This window comes from Xiphophorus hellerii, chromosome 23 (genome assembly GCF_003331165.1).
Source record: "Xiphophorus hellerii strain 12219 chromosome 23, Xiphophorus_hellerii-4.1, whole genome shotgun sequence".
NCBI classification, from domain to species: domain Eukaryota; kingdom Metazoa; phylum Chordata; class Actinopteri; order Cyprinodontiformes; family Poeciliidae; genus Xiphophorus; species Xiphophorus hellerii.
In genome coordinates, this window is record NC_045694.1 from 23,016,371 (window position 1) to 23,039,194 (window position 22,824).

The following is a 22,824-nucleotide window of genomic DNA, read 5'->3' on the forward strand; positions in this document are numbered from 1 at the left end:
CGACGCCCAAAGTAAGTACGTCTTGTTTGTGAAATCCAAGGAGAAATAATCCTGCAATCTTCCTGTGAGAAGGTAGCAGGGATTATAATCAATCATCATTACATCATGGTGGATCACAGTAGGTTTTGATCTACTCCCAGTTCTTTAAGATGATGTCACTCTGTTTGGATTTACACACATTTCCTATCTGGACCTGGGGTGGTTCTGCATGTGATCTGAGTGTTCTCTCTACTCAGATGTGAGTTCTTCTAATAAAGAAAAAAGCATACCTATTAGGTTCATTGATCTCCAAATTTTATCTGGTGGCTTTGTCTTGCCTTGTGACGAACTGACAACCTGTCCACAATCCAACTCCTGTGGAGTCTCTATAGTTCATTTCATTTTCTCATATTTTTTTAACCTTCCTGCCAATTTAAAATTCTGCATTTTGCACTCTTGCCTTTTCACGCTATTTGTCCTGGAACACTTTGGGTTGTGTCAGATTATCTGGCCTTGTTTTCCTCTGACCTTCATGTAAATGAGACTCATTGCATATTTCCTCATTGCATTCACTTGAGCTTAGAGTGAACTTGTTAAGCAAATTATTCGAATTTGTCTGGCAATTATTTGAAAGTAACGCTGGGAATACTTTAAAAGGAAGAACAATTCAGTGCTTGTCTTGGCTCTCTTGGAGTTGTTTTGAACTTGCGGTTAAACTCATGCCCAGCGGGGGAGGAAGAAGCCTTGCAACACAATTCAGCATGGAGATCGTGTATGCGAACATTTCTTTCCTTGGGCTCAGTAGCATCACAGTCATTAACAGGATCTTTGTTTGCCTCTTAATCTTGCACCATTGTTTTCCACTGTCTCACTGCAAGCAAACGCTAGTGCAGTTAATATCTCGCTGCTGTAATTATAAAATCATCAAAACTGTGGTCATCACATCAGCTAATGAGATAAACTCACTCAACTCATTGTGATATGTTGTACACGACTTTAGCACACGAGTTGCACCATTGCTTTTCTGAATGTATACTTGATTCACTGGTTGTTTGTTCAACAAAATGGCAAAACATTAAAAAAAATTGAACTAGTTTGGAAAAGTACTACATGGTTCCCTTCGCAAATAACAACCTCGTAAGTTACAAACTACACCTGTAACATCATGTATTATTATGTGCAGGCTGCAAAGAGAGCAGAGAGGCTGCAACAACTACTGATCAAGCTTTTTTTTTTTTTTTTACCTATATGACTCTAAGATGGTTACATGGCCAAGATCCTAAATACTTTTGGCCCCTCAATAAAATGCATCCAGAGATATCATGGGACTGTTTTTATTTCGTCCTATAATTTGCTAAAAGTAGAAAGTCACGTAATTGAATTTCACAGGCTACAGTCAGCTGATTCTTCACTGACGTTTGGTTAAATTAAGCGTGCCAGTCCAATGCTGCCCTCTAGAGGAGCTTTTACCGATTTTACTTTAAAAATTTACTGGACAATCTGTCATCCATTCTTGCGCCCATACACTATAAACAGAATTTTCTGTAACTTTTAAACCAAAAATTTACATACACTGTGGAAAGACAAGCTTTTTTTCCCCATGTAATTAAATTTAATATGAGAAAGTGAAAAAAAATGGTAATGTGTCTTTTTTACAGTATATGTACATATATATGGATTCATACATAATTTCATATTTAGAATCAACTGGGTACACTTTAATATGCAATCAGTGCTCCTCTAATGTAATATTCAGATTTTTTTTAAAATCAGTTTTATAGGATAGTGTTACATTTTAGAAAAAAAACTGACAACATAAAACATTTCCGTTTCTGATATTGGGCAGTTTTTGCCTGAATTTATAATGGATCTCATGGTTATGTGTTGTGGTTCTTTGATCCTACGAGTGAACAATGTCCTCACGCTACTTGAAAGTGCATAAAATAAACACTCAGCAAACAAAATAAGACTTTTTTTTAATGTGTGCATTATGCTGCAATGTAGAAAACAAGTTACATTTACAGTGCGCTGTAATAACTACATCAGGGAAACAGGCTATGCTTTGATTGATTTACAGTATAGACATCACATACTAAAAATAAAGATAGCCAATCGGCTGGAACGTTTTGATCGGTTTTCTGGCTATAAAACCTGCGGCCAGAGAAAGGGAAGAGTCTCTGGAATGCTATGTGTCACCATCTGTGTGCTCACTGTGTGCGTCACAAAATTTATATTCCTCCGTGTGTCTCCAAGCATTATCCTTACTTGCAGCTTTACCATTGTTCATGGTGGCAGTACCCTTCCATCCAGCGTCACAGTCTGTCTGAGTCGGATCGCTGAGAGCATCCGTTTCTTTACTCGGGGTGCTTTGTTCATCTGGAACATCTGAATCCGTGTCTCTGGCATCGGTGTGTCTGGTGAGATCACCTGTAGGATTTGCAGGTACTTGACTCGGCATGCTGTGGTCAGAATCCAATTCTGAATCCTTCCCTTCAGTCGGATTCTGGTAAGTGTCAGTGGTGCTGCTGGAGTCTGAAATGTGCTCCTTAGCCGTGTCAAAGGATCCTGTTATGACGCTGTCGCTATATGACTGACTCGCAATGGTGTCTGTCTCAGAGCCTGAAACATCTAAATAGCGACTGTCTGTGTCACCAGGACAGTGACTGTGATCCTTCTGACCATAATCTCCCTCAAGATTCATGTCCGTCAATATTTCCCCAGAGTCAGTCTTGACCGAATGAGCTCTTGCCGCTGTACTATCTACAAACCTTTCGTCTCCAGGTACAAAATCAAAGGTAGAGTGCGTGTCATTCGCACTTTTTCTATATCCAGTATAGACATTCGATAAATTCTCCCTTTTTAGGTTGGAATCACTGTCTGGGACGCTTTCAACTCCGGCCAGGACTCTCTTCAGACTCTGAGCTCTGTCTATGTACAGCTGGCACAACTGAGCATCAGGCATGTGGCTTCCATGGATCTCCGCCAGCTTCATGTACACCACATACAGAGCTTCAGGGTTAGCTTTGTCCTCAAGAGCGGCTGCCAGTGCTAAATAGAAGTACCCCACTGCATCAAAAGCATCCTGCAAAGGTGCAGAAAGGAAAGGTCAATTAACATAATTTAACCTACACAGTTGTTATAAGTTCAATGTATCTTATTGGAACTGTATGTGATGTGATCAACAAACTAAAGGAAACAGAAAAAGAAAGCAGCCTTAGCTAAAATTCCCCTGACTAAAATCCAATAGTGTTGACATTAGATGTGAACACTATGAGTCTGACCTTTTTGGAAAAGTGGCAAAAATTAAGTCACTGTTTAAATATTACCTTAAGATGTCCTACTGCAATTATTTACAAGCAATAGAAATAGCAATTGAAACCAATAGAAAAGGGAAATGTGAAGGAAGATGCTGTCATCAAATGAGACCAAAACTGATGTTGCCTTTCAGTCCAAACATGAAAAACTAGCTGTCCAGATCTACCTAAAGACACCTTGGAAGTGAAACTTTTAATTTCCTGTTTGGCCCACTAGGTGTCACTAAATTATGACATGGGGAATAGAATAAGAACATAACCACAGTTTCGATGTTTGACGCTGTCACGGCGACTGCAGTACCTTGAAATCATGTAGTGTAATGTTTCCTAGCCTGCAGTAGACTTTAGTGTAATAGCGCGCCTCTGTGGGGTGCTGCAGTATAGGTGGACACAGGGAAAGGGACTTCAAGTAATTGTATTCTGCCATCTCGTACTGCTGAAGATTGTAGTAAATTGTGGCCAATCGATGATACGCAGTCCTCTCATTTTCACGAACTCCTGCACGAGAGAAATAATTGTGCGGTTGAATCTATATCTGTACTACATGGAGCAGCAATGAGGCAAAAAAGCAATGCTTACCTGTTTGGTTCGCTATTTGAACAGCCAGTGTTGCATACTGCAGAGCTTCCTCCTGCTCTCCTTGATTCATTAGTAGCTCTGTTAATTTACTTAACAAGCGGAACTCTGAATGGACGTCTTTGATGCTCCGTGCAAATGGTAGACTACCGTCCTGAGGGCCAAAACGAATTGTTTTGTTAAAAACAGCGTGGAGAGAGGAAAAAGAAGAGAATGCCCATTCTTACCACTAGTATTGTAGAAATTGCTTGCTCATAATAACGTTGCCTTGAGACAAACAAAGCTTAATGTCTCTACTTACTCTGTAGAAAATCTCTGAAGCCATTCGGTTCCTGTGGCCTTTAAAGTAAACATCTCCTGCCTCCTCGTAGATGCTCAAAGCAAAGTGAGGGTCGTTCATCCTCAGGGCTGTCTTCACTGCTGCCTGTCAAATACTTTTGTTATTCCTCGATTTAAGATATCATTTCAGTTGTTAATATGTGAATTTCTTGGCGTATTTGCTACATTTGATTGAAATTAAAAAGAAAAACAGAATCAAAAGTGACTATCAAATACGCAAAAGACTATGAGAACTTGCACATATGCACCACCAGGGCAAGGGTTGCTCAGGAATGTTGAGCATCCACATTCACTACTTGCCAGTGCTATGACAGAACAAAGGGCTGAACCAGGAAAAAACAAGTAACTGAAAAAACAGTCAGTCTACACTTTAATACTTAATTTCCTTCTTACCTGCAGGTACATGTCAGCCAGCTCGTCCTCCTGGATGAGGTAATAGATTCGTCCCACCTGCAGCCAGGTCTCTGACTCTTCCTCTCTCTTGCCCAGATCAATAGAAATCCTCAGACTCTGCTTGGTGTAATCAAGAGACTTACGAGACGATCTGAAAATTTTCCCCAAAAAGAAAAATAAAACATACAAGCTTGAAGAAAGAGAAACCACTTGGTGCAAAAGGCACAAAAGGAAATTACTTTTCTGTGTTGAGTGAGAGGTAGAGGCTGCTGAGTTTTTCCAGATACTCTCCTTCCCGTCTCTTGTCCTTTAGCTCTCTGGACACTGAGACACAATGCTCATAGTAAACAATGCTCTGACGGTAGAGCAGCATTTCGGCGTACAGCACACTCAGAAGCTTGGCTACCACCATCTGACCTGCAATAAATACAAAACAATTGGGATATTAGCAAAATGGCGAAATTTTCAGAAAACAATACAGCAGGGAACATATGTATCAACCACATAGATTTTCTCAGTAAATATATTTTTAATTGTGCTACTGAGTGTTTATTTTCCTTAATGTATTTCAAGCACACATCTGATTTGCAATATTTTATAACTATCATAAAATATAAAGATTTATTCAGTTTTCTATTGTAACCAATAGAAAGCAGTTAATCACAAAACCGCTCCCACATAGTGGTTGTGCTGATGCTTACTGTGCAAATTTCTGGCATGCAGTGCAATTAGCAGCCCCATTTCATAGCATGCCCTGATGTCCTGACTCTTCCCTCTGTCCTTGTAACTCTGCCCAAGCCAAAGATACACCTGAACGTGTTCCTCATCGGTTGGACTCTCCCAGAGATCCAGAAAAAGACACAGAGACCTAAAATGTGGAAAAAGCATGGTAAGCAAAAATGTATTTGTCCCTGTACTGGTGCGATATTCAAGGTGTGATCTGCTTTACACCCCATGGCTTCTGAACCCTCCACCCTCCAATCAAACCTCACCACTGCGTGACCCTGGAGAGTTGAAACACTGACCTAACCAGAAAGCGCTCCGCAAGGAGGTTCGCCCCAGCATCCAGAGCCAGGCAGCCCAGGTTAGCCAGTGCCAGCGCCTGATTCCTTTGGTTGCCACTCTCTCTGGAGATTTCCAAGGCAGAGTGAAGATGCCAACCTGCCTCTCGGACCTGACCCCGATGCTTCAGACACAATGCCAAAAGGTTATGGATGACTCCTTGCTGAGTGGGACTGTCCGTGCTCTGTTTCCACAAAAAGAATCAAATCAGACATTGCTTTGGGAAAATAAACAGCTTCTAAATATATATTTTTTTGCCAACTCTGTTTCTTATTGTTGACTGGATTCCTCACCTGTAGTGAAGTGAGCAGTGGCTCTAAAATACTCTGAGCCCTCTCAGCCTGACCCGTCAACACCAGCAGCCAACCAAGTAGCACTGAAGCCTCAAAGCCATCCTCCTCATTGATATGGCTTCCTGTCTCCACAGCTTGTTGTGCGCAGCGTACTGCTTTATCCAGCGCACCGTACTGCTGGTAGGTCAAAGCCAAACCCAAACAAAGGTCCCGCTGCATCTTTATGTCATCACCCTGCTCAGCTACGGCAAGAGCCTGCTGCAGGTAAACCACTATCTGAGCGGGGAGTAGTGAGGTTCCTTCCTTCCAGCACGGATTCAGACGGACAGAGTTCCTGATAAACAACTCAATCCTCTGGAAAGCATCACAAAGTGAATGGTCTTCTCTTGAGTCCAGGCTTAGGGAGGCCAATGCTAAGTAAGGCATGTATTTACGATGATAGAGCCAGCTCAAGAGCCAGTTGAGGTCCAAAGGTTCGATAGGCCCGCCTTCGGTGGTCGATAGTGTTGCTGAAAGAAACTGAAGTCGCTCAAAGAAAGGTAGCGTGTCTTCTGTCTTCTTAAGAACTAAGTAGAGGCTAGAGATGAGGTAGCAGACGCGAGCCTCCAAAAGTTTGTCCCCCAACACGACGGATCTTCTCAGGAGGAGCTTCAGCAGTTCAACTTCATCTGAGGACATGAAAGAATGGCTGGGAAGACAGAGTATTAAGGCACTGGCCTTCTCCAGGATCTGGGGCAGTTTATCAGTCATACGCTGCTTCAGGTAGATGGCAGTGAGGTTTGTGAAGAGAGCCACGAGAAGCGGTACGTCAGAGAAGCTGTTGACGCTGACACTCAGAGCTTCCTCGTAGTATACTCGTGCCTGAGGAAAAATAGTCATGATAAGTGTTTACTGTAATAAATTGTCCAAGACTATTGCTACAGTGCCTCGCAAAGTATTCATAATTCTTAAACCTTTCATTCTGGATACAATGTTTCGACATTGTATCCACAAAGTTTAAAGATTGGGATTTTCCATTTAGTTTCCTGAGTTAATCTAAGAAGAGGAAACAAATATTTGTGGAATGTCTCTAGAAGCTTTAGAAACGGGTAAACTGAAGGTTTTGTCCTTTTCTTTTTTGAAGAATAGTTCAAGGTCTGTTGGGCTGGATGAATATATTTAGCTTCATTCGTCTTACTATCAACTCTTAACATCAATATTGTCCATGTTGAAGACAATACATTTCAGTTAGTCCAAGGACAAAAAAAAAATCTAATTTCAGTCTCATCTGATTAGAGGAACTTCTTCCACACTCTGTTTCCCTGACAGTTTGTGTAAAACTGGAAAGTATACAGTAAGAACTTCATATGGCTTTACTTTTGCTTTTTGCCTCTCCTTCATGAAAGGCCAGGATTTTGGGCTGCACAGCTAATAGTCTCCAATAGACTCCAACCTGACCTTTGATCTCTGCTGCTCCACCAGAGTTACTATGGTCCTCTTGGCTGCTTTTCTGCTTGATGCTAGAGAGGAGGTAGCAGACCTCATGCTAAAGCCAGGTTAAGGTGGCTTTCCATCTGAAGGTAGCGACTTAAAACTTGAGAAGTTTGCATTTGTGCCATACTCTTTCCAATTTTGGATGACTGATTGATGGATTGAACAATGCTCTGTGAAATGTTTCAAGTATGGGGTATTGATTTGTCTTATAATCTAATACAGCTTCAAACTTCTAAACAAATTTGCTTTAGTGGTGGGACACCATTAGATGTTTTTAATTGAGTTAATATAAGTGTCTGTAGTAGATTTATTGCAATTAATTCCATTTAGATTGAAACCTGTCGACAAAATAAAAAACAATCTCAAATCAGACTTTCACTAAAGAATAGTGTTTACATTTTTTTCCCATTTCACAGTTATGCACTATACTGTATGCACAAAAATTGCAATGAAGCAATAAAAAAAAAAGAAGTTTTTGTTTGCTACTTAAAACGTTAAAACGTTCCAAGTGTATCAACACTTTTGTAAGGCACTCTCAGTATAGTATAAGACAGAGTTACTGGAGAAAGCTCTTTTTATTTTGAAAAAAATATGTAGATTCTTATTTGCTTGATGTACCAGATACCTGGGAGAACTTTAGTTTTCTGGCGCAAAGCCTGCCAAGGACAAAGCACGCACGCCGATGTGCCCAGTGCATGCCCAGTCTCTTGGCGCACTCCCTGACACTCTCAAGATGTCCGGACAGTTCCTCCTCAGTCTTCTCACCGAAAGTCATCCACAGAAAGGAACAGTGTAGGTCGTACAAGGGCAGAAATTCATCCTGGAAGACGCACAACAAAGGGCATGAAACTAATTGTATTTTCATTTTCTACTGTCTCATAAAGATATGCTGTTTCAGTTTCATGAAATGTTGTTCAAAATGTTCTTTAAGAACTCCTGGAAGTGTAACAAGACATTGTTTGTTTTGTATAAATTTCAGTATTTGGGCCCGGATGTGGTGTCATCCACATTCTTGCTGATGTGTTGTGTAACAACACATTTTAAGAAAGCCTTTAAGGCAATTCAGGAAGCTGAGCTCATGAGTTTGTAGATAAGTACACTAATAGTCTGTCTAGTCTGTATATCCTAATGATTCAGAGCTTTTGTTCTAGAGTTTTGTATATGACTGTACTTGCGCAAGCCAAATCCACTTGTGTTTCTAACCAGGTTGGAGAAGCAATGAATGAACAGTGACTTAGCTCACCTGGAAGTGTTCGTGGTTTAACAGAGTCAGTGTCGGGTCACTGAGCTCCGTCTTCTCCCCCTCCCAGCTGTTCTCTTCCATGAAGAGAGGGGGATCCTCCTGAAACTCATCTAGCTCTTTAAATGTGTCCTCCAGATTGAAAGAGAGCCGCTCTCCCTCTCGTGGCAGAGGATTGAGGGAATGATAGAGGGACACGCGTGGTGAGGCGACAGAGACAGAGGCGCGGGGGGAGGATTGGTTCTGCCTTCCTTCGCTTCTTTCGGACATGAGGCTCTGACGGGCGCTGGAAAAACCCTTGAAATCTGTGAAGAAGTAAGACGAGTGCATCAGCTGCTAAAAAGGTTTGTATTGCATATTATAATTGCTTTATAATATTACCATGCTTTGGCCGATTCCGTATGTACATGAAGTCGGCCTCATTCAGCCTGTCTGGAAACACATAAGGTAAATCAGCTTAAGCTTTCTCTTAACAGATGAAGAAAAAAAACAATGGAGACCAGTTTCTAATGAAAAAACAAACACTGAAACAACAACAACTGTTCTAGAAACATGCTCAAACCATGCATCAAACAAAATAGGAGTGAAATATCAAAAAAAAAAAGTGCTGTGGCACAACTATCTATGGGTTCTGTCAGTGATAAAAATGGTAAAATCCCTTAACTGATCCAGTGGTTCCTTTACCTAGTCTGTACACAGAGCTGATGTCTGATGAGAAGAGTCTTTCCAGAAGGCAGCTTTCGCTTGGCTCTGAGCTATACGGGTTAACCTGAGCCAGGCTGGCCTTCTCCTCCTCTGTGAGAAAGACCAATTGTCTGTCTCTGTGAGAAGCAAACAAAGGAGGCATTATGAATGCATGCATCTTCCCAGCATCATCACCCACTCTATGACTGACAAGCCAGCAAACCCACTGTAATGCCTTGAAAATGTATGCATACCCCGTGAGCCTCATGGCGACCACAAACTATTATTTATTGTGTTGGTGGTCTGGTCACAAAAACACTGCAAGCCACCCAAACATCTACAGCCCAACATGGTAAACAGAAAACGTGCTGTCAGGATGCTCTGCTGTAAGCAGGGACAAAAAAGCTGGTGAGACTTGATGGAGGGCTGGAGCTAAATCAGCAGGAACCAGTGAAAGAAAACCTGTTAGAGGTTGCAAAACATGGGAGGCTGGCGAAGAGGCTCACTTTCCAAAATTATAATGATCATAAAAAATGGCCAAAGCTACAATGGGATGGTTAATCTTAGTCAGACTGAAAGGAGAGTATCTCATCTTTGCAAAGCTATTTTTAAGTTTGTAGAAGATTTTCAATTAAGATTTTTATCTAGACTAGATTGTACAAAGTATTTGTTCTATATGTATGCAAACAGAAGACCCACTTTCTGATTTTTATTTTCAAACCAAATTTGAAAACTGTGTATTCTTATAGTTTCACAGATATGTGCAAGTTTGTGTTAATATGTTACATGAAATATCTATAAAGCATGCAAACACAAACAAAATGCAAACTTTTAAGCTGTATGAACCTTGAAATTCCTTCCACAAATGATTAAAAAACAAAACACAAACCATAAAAAAGCCACATCTCATCTCATAATAAGAATGAGATAAACTGTGTGAAAAGAGAGCTATCTTATGACATTAAAATATAATTTCTTACAGGGGTTTGGTGTTTAGAGGCTTGACGTGGGCCCTGTGAACAAATCCAGTGTGTCCTGTGGATGTGTGTCTTCCTATGAAGATGGAAAGGCCCCGTATCAGCAGACCCTGGATCTCCACCGTGTCCCCTTGACTCAGCTGGAGCTCATCAGGCCCAGCGGGACTGTAGTCAACGATGGCTTCACACGAACCGGTCACTGAGGGATCAGATGATAAGGCCAAGGAGAAAAACAGATGAGATTGCTGGAGCTTGCAAAAACAATCGGATTATAAATCTAAATCAAATGGTCAATTCATGTAGGTTAACACTGAATATCGGAACCATCACAGAATACGCAGAAAAGCTTTACCAATTGCACTTTCAAACAGTTCCTTTTCTACTGGTGAGTATCCAGCTTGGCCCGGATACTTCCTGAGGAACCACCTGACCAAACAGGAAGTAGAAAATATTGAAGTCAAGCTAACTCCTGCACGAATGTTCCTACTTCTTGCTGGCCTTTAACTAAAGTTTAATAAAGAGCATGTTATATTGAGATACTGTAAAGTGTGTCATTTATTAACCCATGACCGAGATGGCTTATCCGTGGAACTTACTGGTAGAAGGGGTAGGGCAGTGGCTGCATGGCGTGGACTGGCACCTGGCCGTGGTTCCCCGTGGCGAGCATAGTGCCCTCCCAAATGTCGTCCTTCCCCGTATCCCTCACTATCAGCAGGTCATTCTTTTTAAATGCCAGCTGCTCCTCACTGTCTTCATCCTCCTCACTTCTGGTGAACAGCGCCTTGGCAAAAAAAGATCCTGCAAAGGAGAGATGAGGGCTTGTGCAAACGTGCGAAGCATACGTCTACGTGAATCCAGATGCAGAGGTTTTCAGTGATCTCGGTTTGGATAAAAATCATTGTGGTTATGGATTAGCTTTTCTGTAACAGTAACTCTGCCCTCATTCAGTCACAAATGATGGATGGTGTATATACCCTCCTATTAAGCTAATGTAATTTTTATCGCTATTTGCCAGCACTGCAGTATTTTCATACGGTTCGTGTAGCTTTTTGTCAGGAGAACAGTAATATCTTCTCAGTAAACTGGTCTCCATGCGCATGGATATAAGTTTGTATAAATGTAAAAAAAACAAAATGAAACAATCAAAAAAATGAAAAATATCCTGAGTCTGGAGGCACATTAAAACACAAAAGGTCAGCTACCAAGGAAAGCAACATACCAATGAGATGCAAAGAAAAAATAGCATAACTATGTGTCGGCTTACACTGGCCAATGGATAATTTTGACTGTTTACTTAAAAAGCTACATTTTTGGATCAGAAAAGAAATCCACACTTCCAGAGAGAGTTTTTACAATTCAAAGCTTGAAAAGCAGCACACAGGAATGGCCCAGCAGAGTCTAGCACTAGGATCATTCTGGCTCTGATAATCATAACACAGTTTCACCTCTAAAGGAATAAAAAATATTTCATTTTCAAGACTGTGTGAATGCTAAAAAGGTCACTAAGAGAGAGACTGGGTCAAATTAGTAAGTCTCTACTAAGGTCAAAGTTTTCAAGCACCATCATTGCTGACATTGTAGAGAAGTAATACACCAAGCCTGGGACTTTTTCAGTTTGTTGTGTTATTTCCAAAAGAAGAAAAATAATAGGAAGAAAAACACCTATTTAGATCACATAACTGGTTATTAAGAAATGCGGTTTTATTGTGCCATCTGTTTGTACTCTGACGTTAAATTTCTAAGTTTGATAAATAAGGACACATTAAGCAAGCATTTTAAGTCTGAAATCTGAAGGTTTCTTACCAACCACACTTTTAATGTTCAACATGGCTCCCTTGAATGAAATACTCGCCCAAGTAAAAAAAAAGTGTTTGCACTTCTGCTGTATCATATGTCATCAAATCATGTACCCGCATATGACTACAGAAAATATGTCACTTAGCTTGTTCCTAAGGCTTTTTGATAAGATACAGATAAACATATTACTACTCGTTTATATTGCTAACAGTAGTTAATCTGCTCCCTGAGAAAATCCCACAAGTTTTCAAGCTTGAAACAGAAACGCGACTGTTTTTAATTTCATACAATCACCAAATCCAAGTTCTGACTCAGGAGGTAAAATGATCTCAACAAATGCATTTACAGACAAGTGTGGTTTCCAAAAAATATTTTGAAGACCACAAAAGGCAGACCAAGTACCACCATTGGCATTTTCAACACACTTTGAGAATCGGTGACTTCAGTTCGGCAACCATGTTAAAATTAATGTCATTTTATTATGTCTTCAAGTCTCAATAAGAAAAAAAACACACATTTACCTTTTCTATTGACATTTTTGTTTCATGTTATTGGCAGTACTTTCATACATTCAGTACAGACCAAAAAAAAATAAATAAATAAAAGAAAGAAATCAGCACTGCTCACCTTCTTGAAGCAGAAGCTCTAAGTAGAGGGTGGCGAGATGCTCCTCGTCCACAGTGACATTGATCTCTAACTCACGAAGCAGCTCCGCGTCCAGCCAGAAAGACTGGTCACACAAGAAGTTCTCCAAGCATCGGGCAACAAAACCTGAACCACAAAAAAAAAATTAAAACAACAACTGTAGTGCAGTGACACAAACTAAAATCTTACTGTCAACTGGACTTGGCTAACCATTGTTTAGTGTTGGAAATATAAATAAACAAAATTCAGTAAAAAGCATACAAATAAAACTAAAACTAAATATCTATCAGAAGGAGGTCTGAGTCCTACCTAATGACAGGTAAGTTGAAAACTTCCAGATCTCCTCCACCGTCTTAAATGTGAGCACAAAGATGTCCTTCTCAGCATGAACAGAGACCAGACGAGCCGACAGGTCCTGAGGAAAGAAGCTTTCAGGTTTCAGCTTCCAATCATTCATCCATGTGTCGATTATAAATTTGAATAATTCATAAGGTGATATGTCTCCATTTGCCTTATGTATATACAGTACATCCTTTAGCATGTGAGAGGGAGGATTATTTCCAACGATCTTCACAGAATGAAGGGAAAGTGCAGTAAAACATAGGAAACACCATTTGGTCTCACTTTAAAGAGCTGAGTGATGTCTTTGCTGTTGCTCTCCACCACTCGGAGTCGTGTGCGCAGCGCCTCCTGCAGGTACTGGTCTGGATTATCACCGGAACGCCTCCGCCCAGTAAACCGGAGCACGATTTCTGTGTGAAAGATACGTAAAGCATGATCAAAAGCATTGATGGGAGAGTTTTGTTTTTTGTCTGATTTTGTCACTAGAGATAAAATAAATAAATAAATAAATCTATGGAAACAATAACATTTTCTACATTGGAAAGAGATTACACTTTTCAAGACTACATTATAGGTGCTTTGTGAAAGTTTTATGTTATTTGCTTTGTGTGCGAAACAGCAGTCCCAGGAGTAATAACGAAACCATTAGGCCTCTTACTGGACTCCATTTAAACCCATTTCTCTTGACAAACCTGGGGGGATGTGATGGATGAAGCTGAATTGCTGACTGAGTAAACATTAGCAGACACACAAATATGACTCATCAGAATTCATTTCATTCATGAAAATTAAATCCATGGGAAGCAGCTTCATAGACGCACCATGATTACTAGCTGTTTTTTTCCCAACAGATGAAGTGTGGGACTTCTGGTGAAGTGGAGAGGAACTCTACCTGAAGAGAATTTCTCCCCGACTGAAATTTTACTTCCTCGAAGGAAGGCCTCTTTCTTCTTCCAGTAGCTGTCATGTTCTGCTCCTTCTCCTGAGTCGCCAGTAGGACCATCCTCTTCCTCACCTGTTCATACAAAAGGCTAAAATATAAACCTTGTTTTTATTCTCTTTCTGGCTCAAGATGACATGGATAACACATGGAAGGAAACGTTCACTGTTTCTTAAACAACATCCTTAGATTTTGTGTAGGATAGAAATCTTTGTTGTATGTGAAAACAGCTAACTCATTTTCTCCACTTGCGAGGACAGCTCAAACTCAGTTTTAATCACAATTCACGTGTCTGACTGAAGTTTGGATATTAAACTCAAAACATTTCCAAATGACACAGGACAGTAATCACTGCTTGATACTAAAAACAGTATCTCTGGTTGGTGTTATAACAGATATAGGACACCTAATGTCTTGCCATTTTCTCACTTCATCCAATATTTTTACATATTCCAACAACCTTGGCTTAATCTGTAATCTATTCATCCAATACTTTTTACTTTTACTCATGCACCTCAGTGCATACATGTGGTTTTGCATGTTTCAAACATTTAGTGCTTTGGAAAACTCTTAACAACGTGTCATGTATTTATTTTGAACCTGCATATGGAAACACTTTCCATCTACATCCATTTTTACAAAATAGTTCAGCTATAGTTCAATACTTGACAAGACAGATCAAATGCAGGCTGGCCCAATCTGACGTCGTTTGCAGCCTCTAACACATTTTCCTCCAGCAATGCCCTCAATTTAATTCCAACCAAGTTCTCACCAACTCTGATTCTGCTAAAGAGAACAATCCGCGTAGCATGACGCTGCCACCACCATGTCGTTATGGTGTGAATAACGTGAGCAAGCTGATGTGCAGTGTTAGCCTAGTTTGACCACAACACCGTCCTTCATTGTTTCTGGCAAGCTAAAAAGTGGTGTAGATAATTTTGCGAGGCACCGTCAATGTCTGCCGGACGGATGTGCACGTCATGGGTTGCTGAAGCGTATAATTTTTGCATTAAAGCCGTGACGAGCTTCCCATGGCTCGCTCCATTGTGCAGCAGAGAGGATATCCCAAAGACTTCCTCAGTTTGTGACCGGAGGTAAAGCAACGCTGCTCCTGCTCACATGAACCTCATAAGCGTGTTTCTCCGCCGAGCTAATAAAGGACTTCACTCTAATCAACCAAGCTTTTCTGTCTTTGTTGCATCACTGCCGTACCTTGAGTCATGATGTTATTGTCTGAGAAGTGTTCATTTGTCCCTCCGAGACTGTATGGCGGTTCCCTCCAAAGAGCATCCAGCTCAGCAGGGGAGATGTCTGCAAAACCAAATAAAACAAGCAAAGAAAAACATAATGGAATAAAAGTCAGTTCCTTCTATTGTTTATTTTAGGTGAAGTACTCTTGAAATATTTCTGAAGGTTTATAATATCTTACCAATCCCTCTGTAGGTACTAGTTTGAGCATGTAGGGATTAGGGTTTCTGCCCCCCCCCACCTACATGTGTACAGTAAATATGAAGCCACAGCCAGCAGTCACTTAGGTCAGTTTGCCTTAATGTGAAAAGGAAACAGCTACCATGCTTTAAGCCAAATTAAGCAAAATCTGCCTTGCAGCACTTCCAAAGCTCATTAACACACTGAATAGGAGTTTTAGCCTAGGAGTTAGAATAGTTTCTGACAAAAAGCAGATTTAACATGACCTTTAGGGATTTTAGAATCATGTTATGCCCTTTATAATAGGGATTTACAATAAGGTTGTGTATACATTAAATGGGATATTAAGGTTAAATCAGGGGATTATTTTGAAATTATGGCCAGCTCCTGGATATAGCTTCACTGAACAGACACCGAATCTGAACATGGATAAAATCTGAGTATTTCTCACAAACGTTCCTGGAAAATAAAAATAAAAAGGGTTTCAGGATTGGGGAATATGTTAAACATCACTGGGGTTGGAGGGTTTCAGCCACGGTTAGTTTGGAGATTTGTCAGTAGGATACAGAGCACACACGGGCCTGGCTCGCATACTTACACTGATAGGAAACCCTTCAGATGTCCCTGTGCTTGACTGCTCAGACACTTTCGTGTCAGAGTAATGTTTCACCAAATACATGATACAAAACCGTCTATTATTCATTTCATTTCTCTCTTTCAACATGCTTTGTCAGTGGAAATTAAAAGGAGAAAAAGGTGAACAATAGAACTTTATCATCCAGATGCAAAGCGTTCACAAGACAATGGGGGAGCAAACACAATATGCAACATGACATTATGCCAAAGAGAACAACAGTCTATTCTTTCCATCGGAACGGAGTTAGCACAAACGCACGCAAAGTTATGCTGATGCAGTGCAGGATCACACCATGCCCTCTCCTTTTACCTTCTTGGCTAAGTGTGTTACCCATGCTGCACATTGACCTATGTCCCTGCCTATCTGAACGCAGCGGTCCGTGTCATGACAGCAGAGCACAGAGAGCGGGCCGGGGACCGACCTGTGAAGGAGGAGAGGCAGACTTTGATGAGCGGGCGACAACAGGACGAGTTGAGGAACGGTCTGCAGCAACAAGACGCCATCTGGCCCAGGAGCCGGCAGCTCCCAGAGATCAATGCCATCCCATCAGCTTCCCTCAGCCACTTTAATAACAACTCTATCTCTCTCCCCCTCTCTTCCTTTCAATTGCCCAAGCCTAGCTTCCCTTCCTATTTCTGTAATCCCTTTTCCTGCTCTGCTCACACTACCGGTAAGTGTAAGCAGGACCTGTCTCTACAGTCCCCCTCTCTTCTTCTTCTTCTTCTTTTTCTCCTCTATCTGTCTGGGACTGCTCCTCCTTGTAATATTTCTCTCTCTTGCAGCCTCCATCTGCCCCCACCCACCAATCTCTCTCTCTCTCTCTCTCTCTCTCTCTCTTTCTCTGTCTCTCTCAGTAGCTGCCCAGCGAGTCAGTCGATCCACAAAGCACTCTTTGCAAATGGTATTGTGTGTGGGGGTAGGCCTTAGAGAAAGTTTCCTTATGATTCGCCCGTGTGCGAGAGTGAGGGAATGCACTGAAAGTGTGTGTCATAACAACAGCGTGCTTGTTTCTGAGGTGATGTACTGCTGACCCGCTGTAAGGCAATGCCTGAGAGGAACGGACTGCAAGGTCAAGTGAAAGTGGAGGTGAGAGTCGCCTGGTGGCACAGACAGACAATTGGATATTCCACACAAAGGAACATCATGAAAGTTATGTCGGCTGCTGCACAGGCGCATCTGAGTAAATCAGAATACCAATGTAAGGTTTATATAGTTCAGTATTTCAGTTCAACAAGAAAAACTCACAAATTACTTCGTTCCACTCAGGGGGGTCTATTTTATTTGTTAATTTTGATGAACTATAGCTTAAGAAACCCCTAAATTCATTATCTCAGGAAATTTGAATTTTACAAGAGTAACAAAAGGATGACTTTTTAATACAGAAATACTTGAGTTGTTTTCCCATGTAGTATGAGGTATATGAGGTATATGCACTCAATGCTATATTGCTCTCCCTATTGACAATATTTCATAGATTCTCTAGGGTGTAGAGCAACAGAAATGGTCGACCACTGTACTATATGTAGAGTAAAGATCAAAATCCCACTGTCTGCTAGTTTAATCCTAGTTCTGAAACGAGGTATAAATCCCTTTAGTAAATAAACACCATTTGATGAGCCTTACAAAATACAAGTTAGAGAAATTGTTTGGAAATTGGATGAAGAGCTGAAATATGAGGAGTTTGTCAAGAAAAGCTTGGAAAACGTGATTATAGCCAAAGTCACGCCATTCTTATGAGTCAGCAAAGATTGTTATAATACCTAAACATTTTCATGCATTTAGAGTACAAGTAGAGACCCTCCTTCATTCAGGTAACACTGACGATACGGGCAGTTCTAGCATATACAACCAGTGGTTCACAACTCTATCAAAACAGGTTCCACATTGGAAAAGCAAGCTGTTCTATGCTCTGAAAGTAACAGTGTGACCTCTCTAAACTTAGATATGGAACTCTACTGATGAAATCTATCTCTGTGTTCAATAGGGTCTCCTAGAAATAAATTAGGATATTATAACTTAATACACAATAAATTAGAGATGAGTTCTCTTTGATCTTCTTATGACAACCATACTTACTTAGAAAATATGAGATTTTCTAAGGAACATCACGTGGACCCATATTTAAAAAGGGATTTAGTTAACAGTTTTCCTTTGTTGTGTTATACCACATTAACAACAAAAAGGGGGGAAAAAAATTGTTGTCCATTGTCATTTGCTTCAGATTGCATTGGGAGATATGACAATTTTATCCACTGAAGAAATTTCTGACAAAGCCAAAAGTGAAGAGGGTGAGAATAAAGGAGCTTCAGTTCCTCATTCTATAACTTTACAGATAATGTGCTTACAGTTACCTTCCAAATATGTCAACATTTCTTTTGAGTACCACTGTCAGTTTTAATTGTGCAACCATTGAAGAACTGTGGTGTTATACTTCAAGAAAATGAAGATTATTCTTACAGGTCTAGCATCCAATTGCTTTCCTAAACAAGACCATTTCTAAGAAACATCTCCATAAGTTCATTGATTGAGTGATGAAGCAAAAGGCGGAATCAAGTGTTTTAAAGAAAAGCAAAACATTATGACAAGATTAATTCACATTCAACTACTTCTGCCTGCAATTCCAGTTGCCTTTGACGACAAACACAAACTTTAGGGAACATGGTGAGATCAAGAGACACAATAAAACATAAAATCTAAATAGTTAATAATTGAGTCAACATTTAACTGCAAGGTTAGCTGGTAATTCTCTGTTGCAGCTTTTTGCAAAGGCAGCACTTATGTGTCACATGACTGTTCCACACTTGTAATTAGACCTACACCACTGGTCCGCTTAACTTTGCTAGTTATTCTGACATGCACGTATTTGGACTGTTGGAGGAAGCAGGGATAAAACTCACACAGATGTGGGGGAAAGAGCAGACTCCAGCTGAGATTAGAGCAGAAACTCTCTTGTCATTGTTTGCTTTTCTTTCCCGCTATCTTTGGTGCCTTCTCACAAGTGGAAAGTACAGTAGATTTCTAAATGGGTACTTATCGAAAAGTTCTAATTCTCTTTTTCTGTGCTTTTTTGGAACCTCAGTGAATTGAATAACCTGATCGTTTTGAATTTTTTTAGAAGATGAGTGTGTGGATTTTACTTGATGGGCCTACACTAAATAGAGCATACACATAAAACAGAATAAAATAGTCTGTTTTTTTCTTTCTTCACTCACAAATAAGTTACTATGATACTTGTAAATAACATCCAGGACAATCAATTGTCCTCAGAAGTAACCTCATTAGTAAACGGAGTCCATCTGCTAGTAATTTAGTCTCAGTCTGAATACAGCTGCTGAGTGAAGGCCTCAGTGGGTTTTTTTAAAAGAACATAATGAACAAACAGCACCATGAATATCAAGGGTCACAGCAGACAGGGATAATGTCGCAGAGAAACTTAAAGTTGAGCTAGGGTATAAAACAGAATTCCAAATAGATCTAAATGGATCTGCAGAAGCCAAGAGGCCCCTGGTGACTCTGAAGTATCTGCAGAATGCCGTAGGTCCACCGGAAAAATCTGTCAAAAGGATAACTAATAGTTGTGCAATCAACAAATCAGTTGATTGTAAAATTGTCAAATACTGTAAAATAGTGAAAAGAAATCCCTTGTTGAGAGAAAGTCAAAAGAAGTTTGTAGTGAGACACAAGTTATATACAGTAGGTGACACAGCAAACATCTGATGAGATCAAAATGTAACTTTGTGACCTACACCGAAAATGTGATATGGAGCAAAACAACTAACCCTACAAACACTCTGAACGAAAAACCATGGTGGAACATGGTAGTTGTAGCATCATGATGTGAGGATGCTGTTTTGTTTGCAAGGATATGGTTGCTCCAGTGTAAAGCGCTTTGAGTGGTCGGCATGACGCTACATAAGTTATCACATAGAAATGGTATGAAAATGTATTTATGTTATGACAAAGTTTGAAAAAAAAAACTGTGCAGGTTGCTGTATCTATGAAAACTGAAGGGAACCACTTCTCTGAATGTGATTTCCAGCAACTGAAATGAAATGCAGACGGTTTGTTCCTCTTTTCGAGCCTCAGATCTCTGTTCACCCCGAGAACAAGGGGTTGATATCCTTGCCTGGGATCGGTGTTGTTATCTTGTTTGTGCGGCGGGCTGAATGGTCACGGCCGAATCTGTGCATGGGTATCCAGTGAGGCAGAACGCTGTAAACAGCCGCAAGGCGTGCCAAGGCATATCCTGACACTCTTCTGACTGGCCTGCTTGTTTTCTCTTGGGGAAGCGGATGGATAATCTAATAAACACAGACTTCTCAAGGTTGACATGGGCAAGTCACATGCACAGGACCTTTATGGGCAGGAGCCAATGGCTGCACAAGGGTTACTGATAACCTCTCTAAAACATGCTTTTAAAACAATATAACCTGTTCCCTTCTGATGTTGTAAAAGTCACAATATCCTCTTTTTGAAAAAAAAAAAAACAGTGGAACCAGCTGCAAAGCCACAATCGTCTGCTCATCTTGCAGATCTGTCAGGGTCACTAACACACGACACCTCTTTTAGTGAAAGGGGTTTTCAACCCTCATGCCCACCTACTATAAACAACCATCCAGTCTTCACACGCTGAAAGCCTGCACTGCAATTGTGACACGACAATCCTCATTCCTCATTGTAACCTAATGAGGAACATATGGCGAACATACAGCTGTGTTCCGATGTTTCTTTCTGAGGTCGCTGTCTCTGAATGTGCGTGCAACATGTGGAGTTTGTGGCGGTGGAATATGTGCAAACAGAGAAAGCAGAGGGTAATATGAGAGAGGAGCCCAGGTCTCTAAGTTTAGACTAGACCCCCCACTCGCATGCCTGTGTGTGGCTAAGACAGAGCAACTCTGAAGGGAGATTCCCATAATGCTACACAGTGTTAAAATAAACTCTCAAAGCAAAACTGTGAATTTCTGAGGCTTTGTAGAGTTTTCTTCCTCATTCTTTTATTATCTTGCAAAACCAGAATAGAAATGATTACTACAAAAGAAGCTAATCTTCTCTTCGATCTTCTTTACAGATATTATCAAGCCAGCAGTAAAATGAATATTCAGGTAAAATCACTACTCTGCACTCTTTTCTTGAAAAAAAAAAAGTTTACAGCTGGTAGCCTGTAAACTAACAGCTTAATGGTCACGTAGTAAAGTACAAAGTGCAGCTGTGTTTACTCAAAAGGATCAAGTTTTGGACACAGAGTGAATTTGGAGTTGAATACAAAAAAAAGAAAAAAAAGAAAGCTGTCTTACCTCTGTGTTACTGCCAGCTCTCCCCAACTCAGTTCATTCCTCTCATACTTTGCAGGATTTCTGTAAATCTCCTCCTGTCTGAATCTCACTTCTCTATACAGCCGCCATTACAGCTGCTGACTGTGCTGTCATTCCCCACTGTCAAAAGCACAGAAAGAGAAACAATGTGTAAATCGGTAAGGGTGAGCTGCAGTCCTGCATGTGTGTTTCTGCTCCTTTCAAAGAGAGCATGTCAGTGAGTGAGGAAGTTTTAGGCTGTAACTCCACCCACACATTTCTTTGGGACGCCGGAACAGCCCACATTTTCTTCCTTGCCCTCATTCCCTTTGCAGACACACACACACCAACACGCACACACATATGAACAGGCTCCCCTCCGGCCACCCACCCAGCCCCCCAACACACACACAGCAAACATGTGAGCCACGAGTCACTGAAAAAATAAGTAAGATAATAAAGCAGCTGAACTTTCATGCAGCCGTTATACAATGAAAGACCAAATGCTTAACAACCTGCAGCCTTTTTCCTCATTCTGCGCTCACCAGTGGTACCAGCTTGGTTTGACGCTCCCCATGCGATGACAGTAGATTACAGCAACGACCAGTCAGTTGGTACGCACCATTGTTGAAAAACCACCTGTCTAAGTTCCAAGAATGTCATGCCTTTGCACTTACCTGTCTGTCAGGCTACACACACAAACACACCTACGGGTGGCATTCCACTAATTGTACTTTGATGCCAAGAAATGTGCTATAATTAGCATGCATGGCTGTAGAAAAAATGCAGAGGGAATAAAACAGCAGCTACCTCCTGTTACCGACTTCGTATAATAACTATCGTTCTCCACTAGGCAGGGTAATTATCCCCAGGCTGGATTTGCTTTGGGTTTTTTTCTTTTTCATTTAAGATGCTTTGTTAAGTATAAACTTTGGAACTGACTGTACTCATAAAATAAACTGTTGAAGAATATGTGCACATGTTATCAAAGATTTAATGAATGTTTCTAGGCAGAACCTGAATAAACGTCAGTGACAGCAACAGCAAAGACATGGAGTTCATTAGCTGCCTCAGGGGAAACCTACTGTAGCTTGCCCATATAGGTTTTTTTTTATCATTAGCTTCTAAACTAGTTGAAGCTGAATTTTTGCTTCAAGACAAAAACTTTAATACTAACCAACAGTCTAATGACCATTCTTGACTTTTACAGTTTATATAAATTAATTCAAAATACAACCCATGCAAACACATCAGCCTTGCTGCTCTCTGCTGGACACTGTGATGTATGAATGAGAATAAGGGTTGACTGAATCAACGTTGGACTGCACGGTGGAACAGCTGATAGCACGGCTCCTTCGCAGCAAAAAAACTTCACATCTGAGCCAGTAGCCTCTGTGCAGGGAGTTTGCATGTT

At 40.7% G+C, this 22,824-nt stretch overlaps 1 protein-coding gene and 1 long non-coding RNA gene across 5 annotated transcripts; one reads left to right on the forward strand and one right to left on the reverse strand.

Moving 5' to 3' along the window:
* Positions 1 to 1,938: 1,938 nt before the first annotated feature.
* Positions 1,939 to 21,657, reverse strand: sh3tc2 (SH3 domain and tetratricopeptide repeats 2). 4 transcript variants are annotated; one of them, XM_032555001.1, is made up of 23 exons: positions 21,414 to 21,657; positions 16,429 to 16,540; positions 15,267 to 15,365; positions 14,007 to 14,129; positions 13,397 to 13,524; positions 13,082 to 13,187; positions 12,755 to 12,898; positions 10,927 to 11,128; positions 10,683 to 10,756; positions 10,334 to 10,529; positions 9,354 to 9,490; positions 9,051 to 9,101; positions 8,673 to 8,974; positions 8,055 to 8,249; positions 5,957 to 6,817; positions 5,627 to 5,847; positions 5,303 to 5,469; positions 4,841 to 5,018; positions 4,602 to 4,752; positions 4,171 to 4,293; positions 3,873 to 4,023; positions 3,595 to 3,791; positions 1,939 to 3,061 (listed from the first exon to the last, which is right to left on the reverse strand). In XM_032555001.1, exons 2-23 carry the CDS (start codon positions 16,460 to 16,462, stop codon positions 2,165 to 2,167), a joined length of 4,737 nt encoding a protein of 1,578 aa, XP_032410892.1. In that variant the 5' UTR covers positions 16,463 to 16,540; positions 21,414 to 21,657; the 3' UTR covers positions 1,939 to 2,164. The 4 variants fall into 4 exon arrangements, with proteins under 4 accessions (XP_032410892.1, XP_032410893.1, XP_032410891.1 ...); XM_032555002.1 differs by lacking the exon at positions 16,429 to 16,540; XM_032555000.1 differs by lacking the exons at positions 16,429 to 16,540; positions 21,414 to 21,657 and adding an exon at positions 16,541 to 17,407.
* On the forward strand, positions 11,333 to 12,456 carry LOC116714429 (uncharacterized). The gene is made up of 2 exons (XR_004338055.1): positions 11,333 to 12,059; positions 12,098 to 12,456. It is a non-coding gene; the product is annotated as an uncharacterized LOC116714429 (long non-coding RNA).
* Positions 21,658 to 22,824: the final 1,167 nt, after the last annotated feature.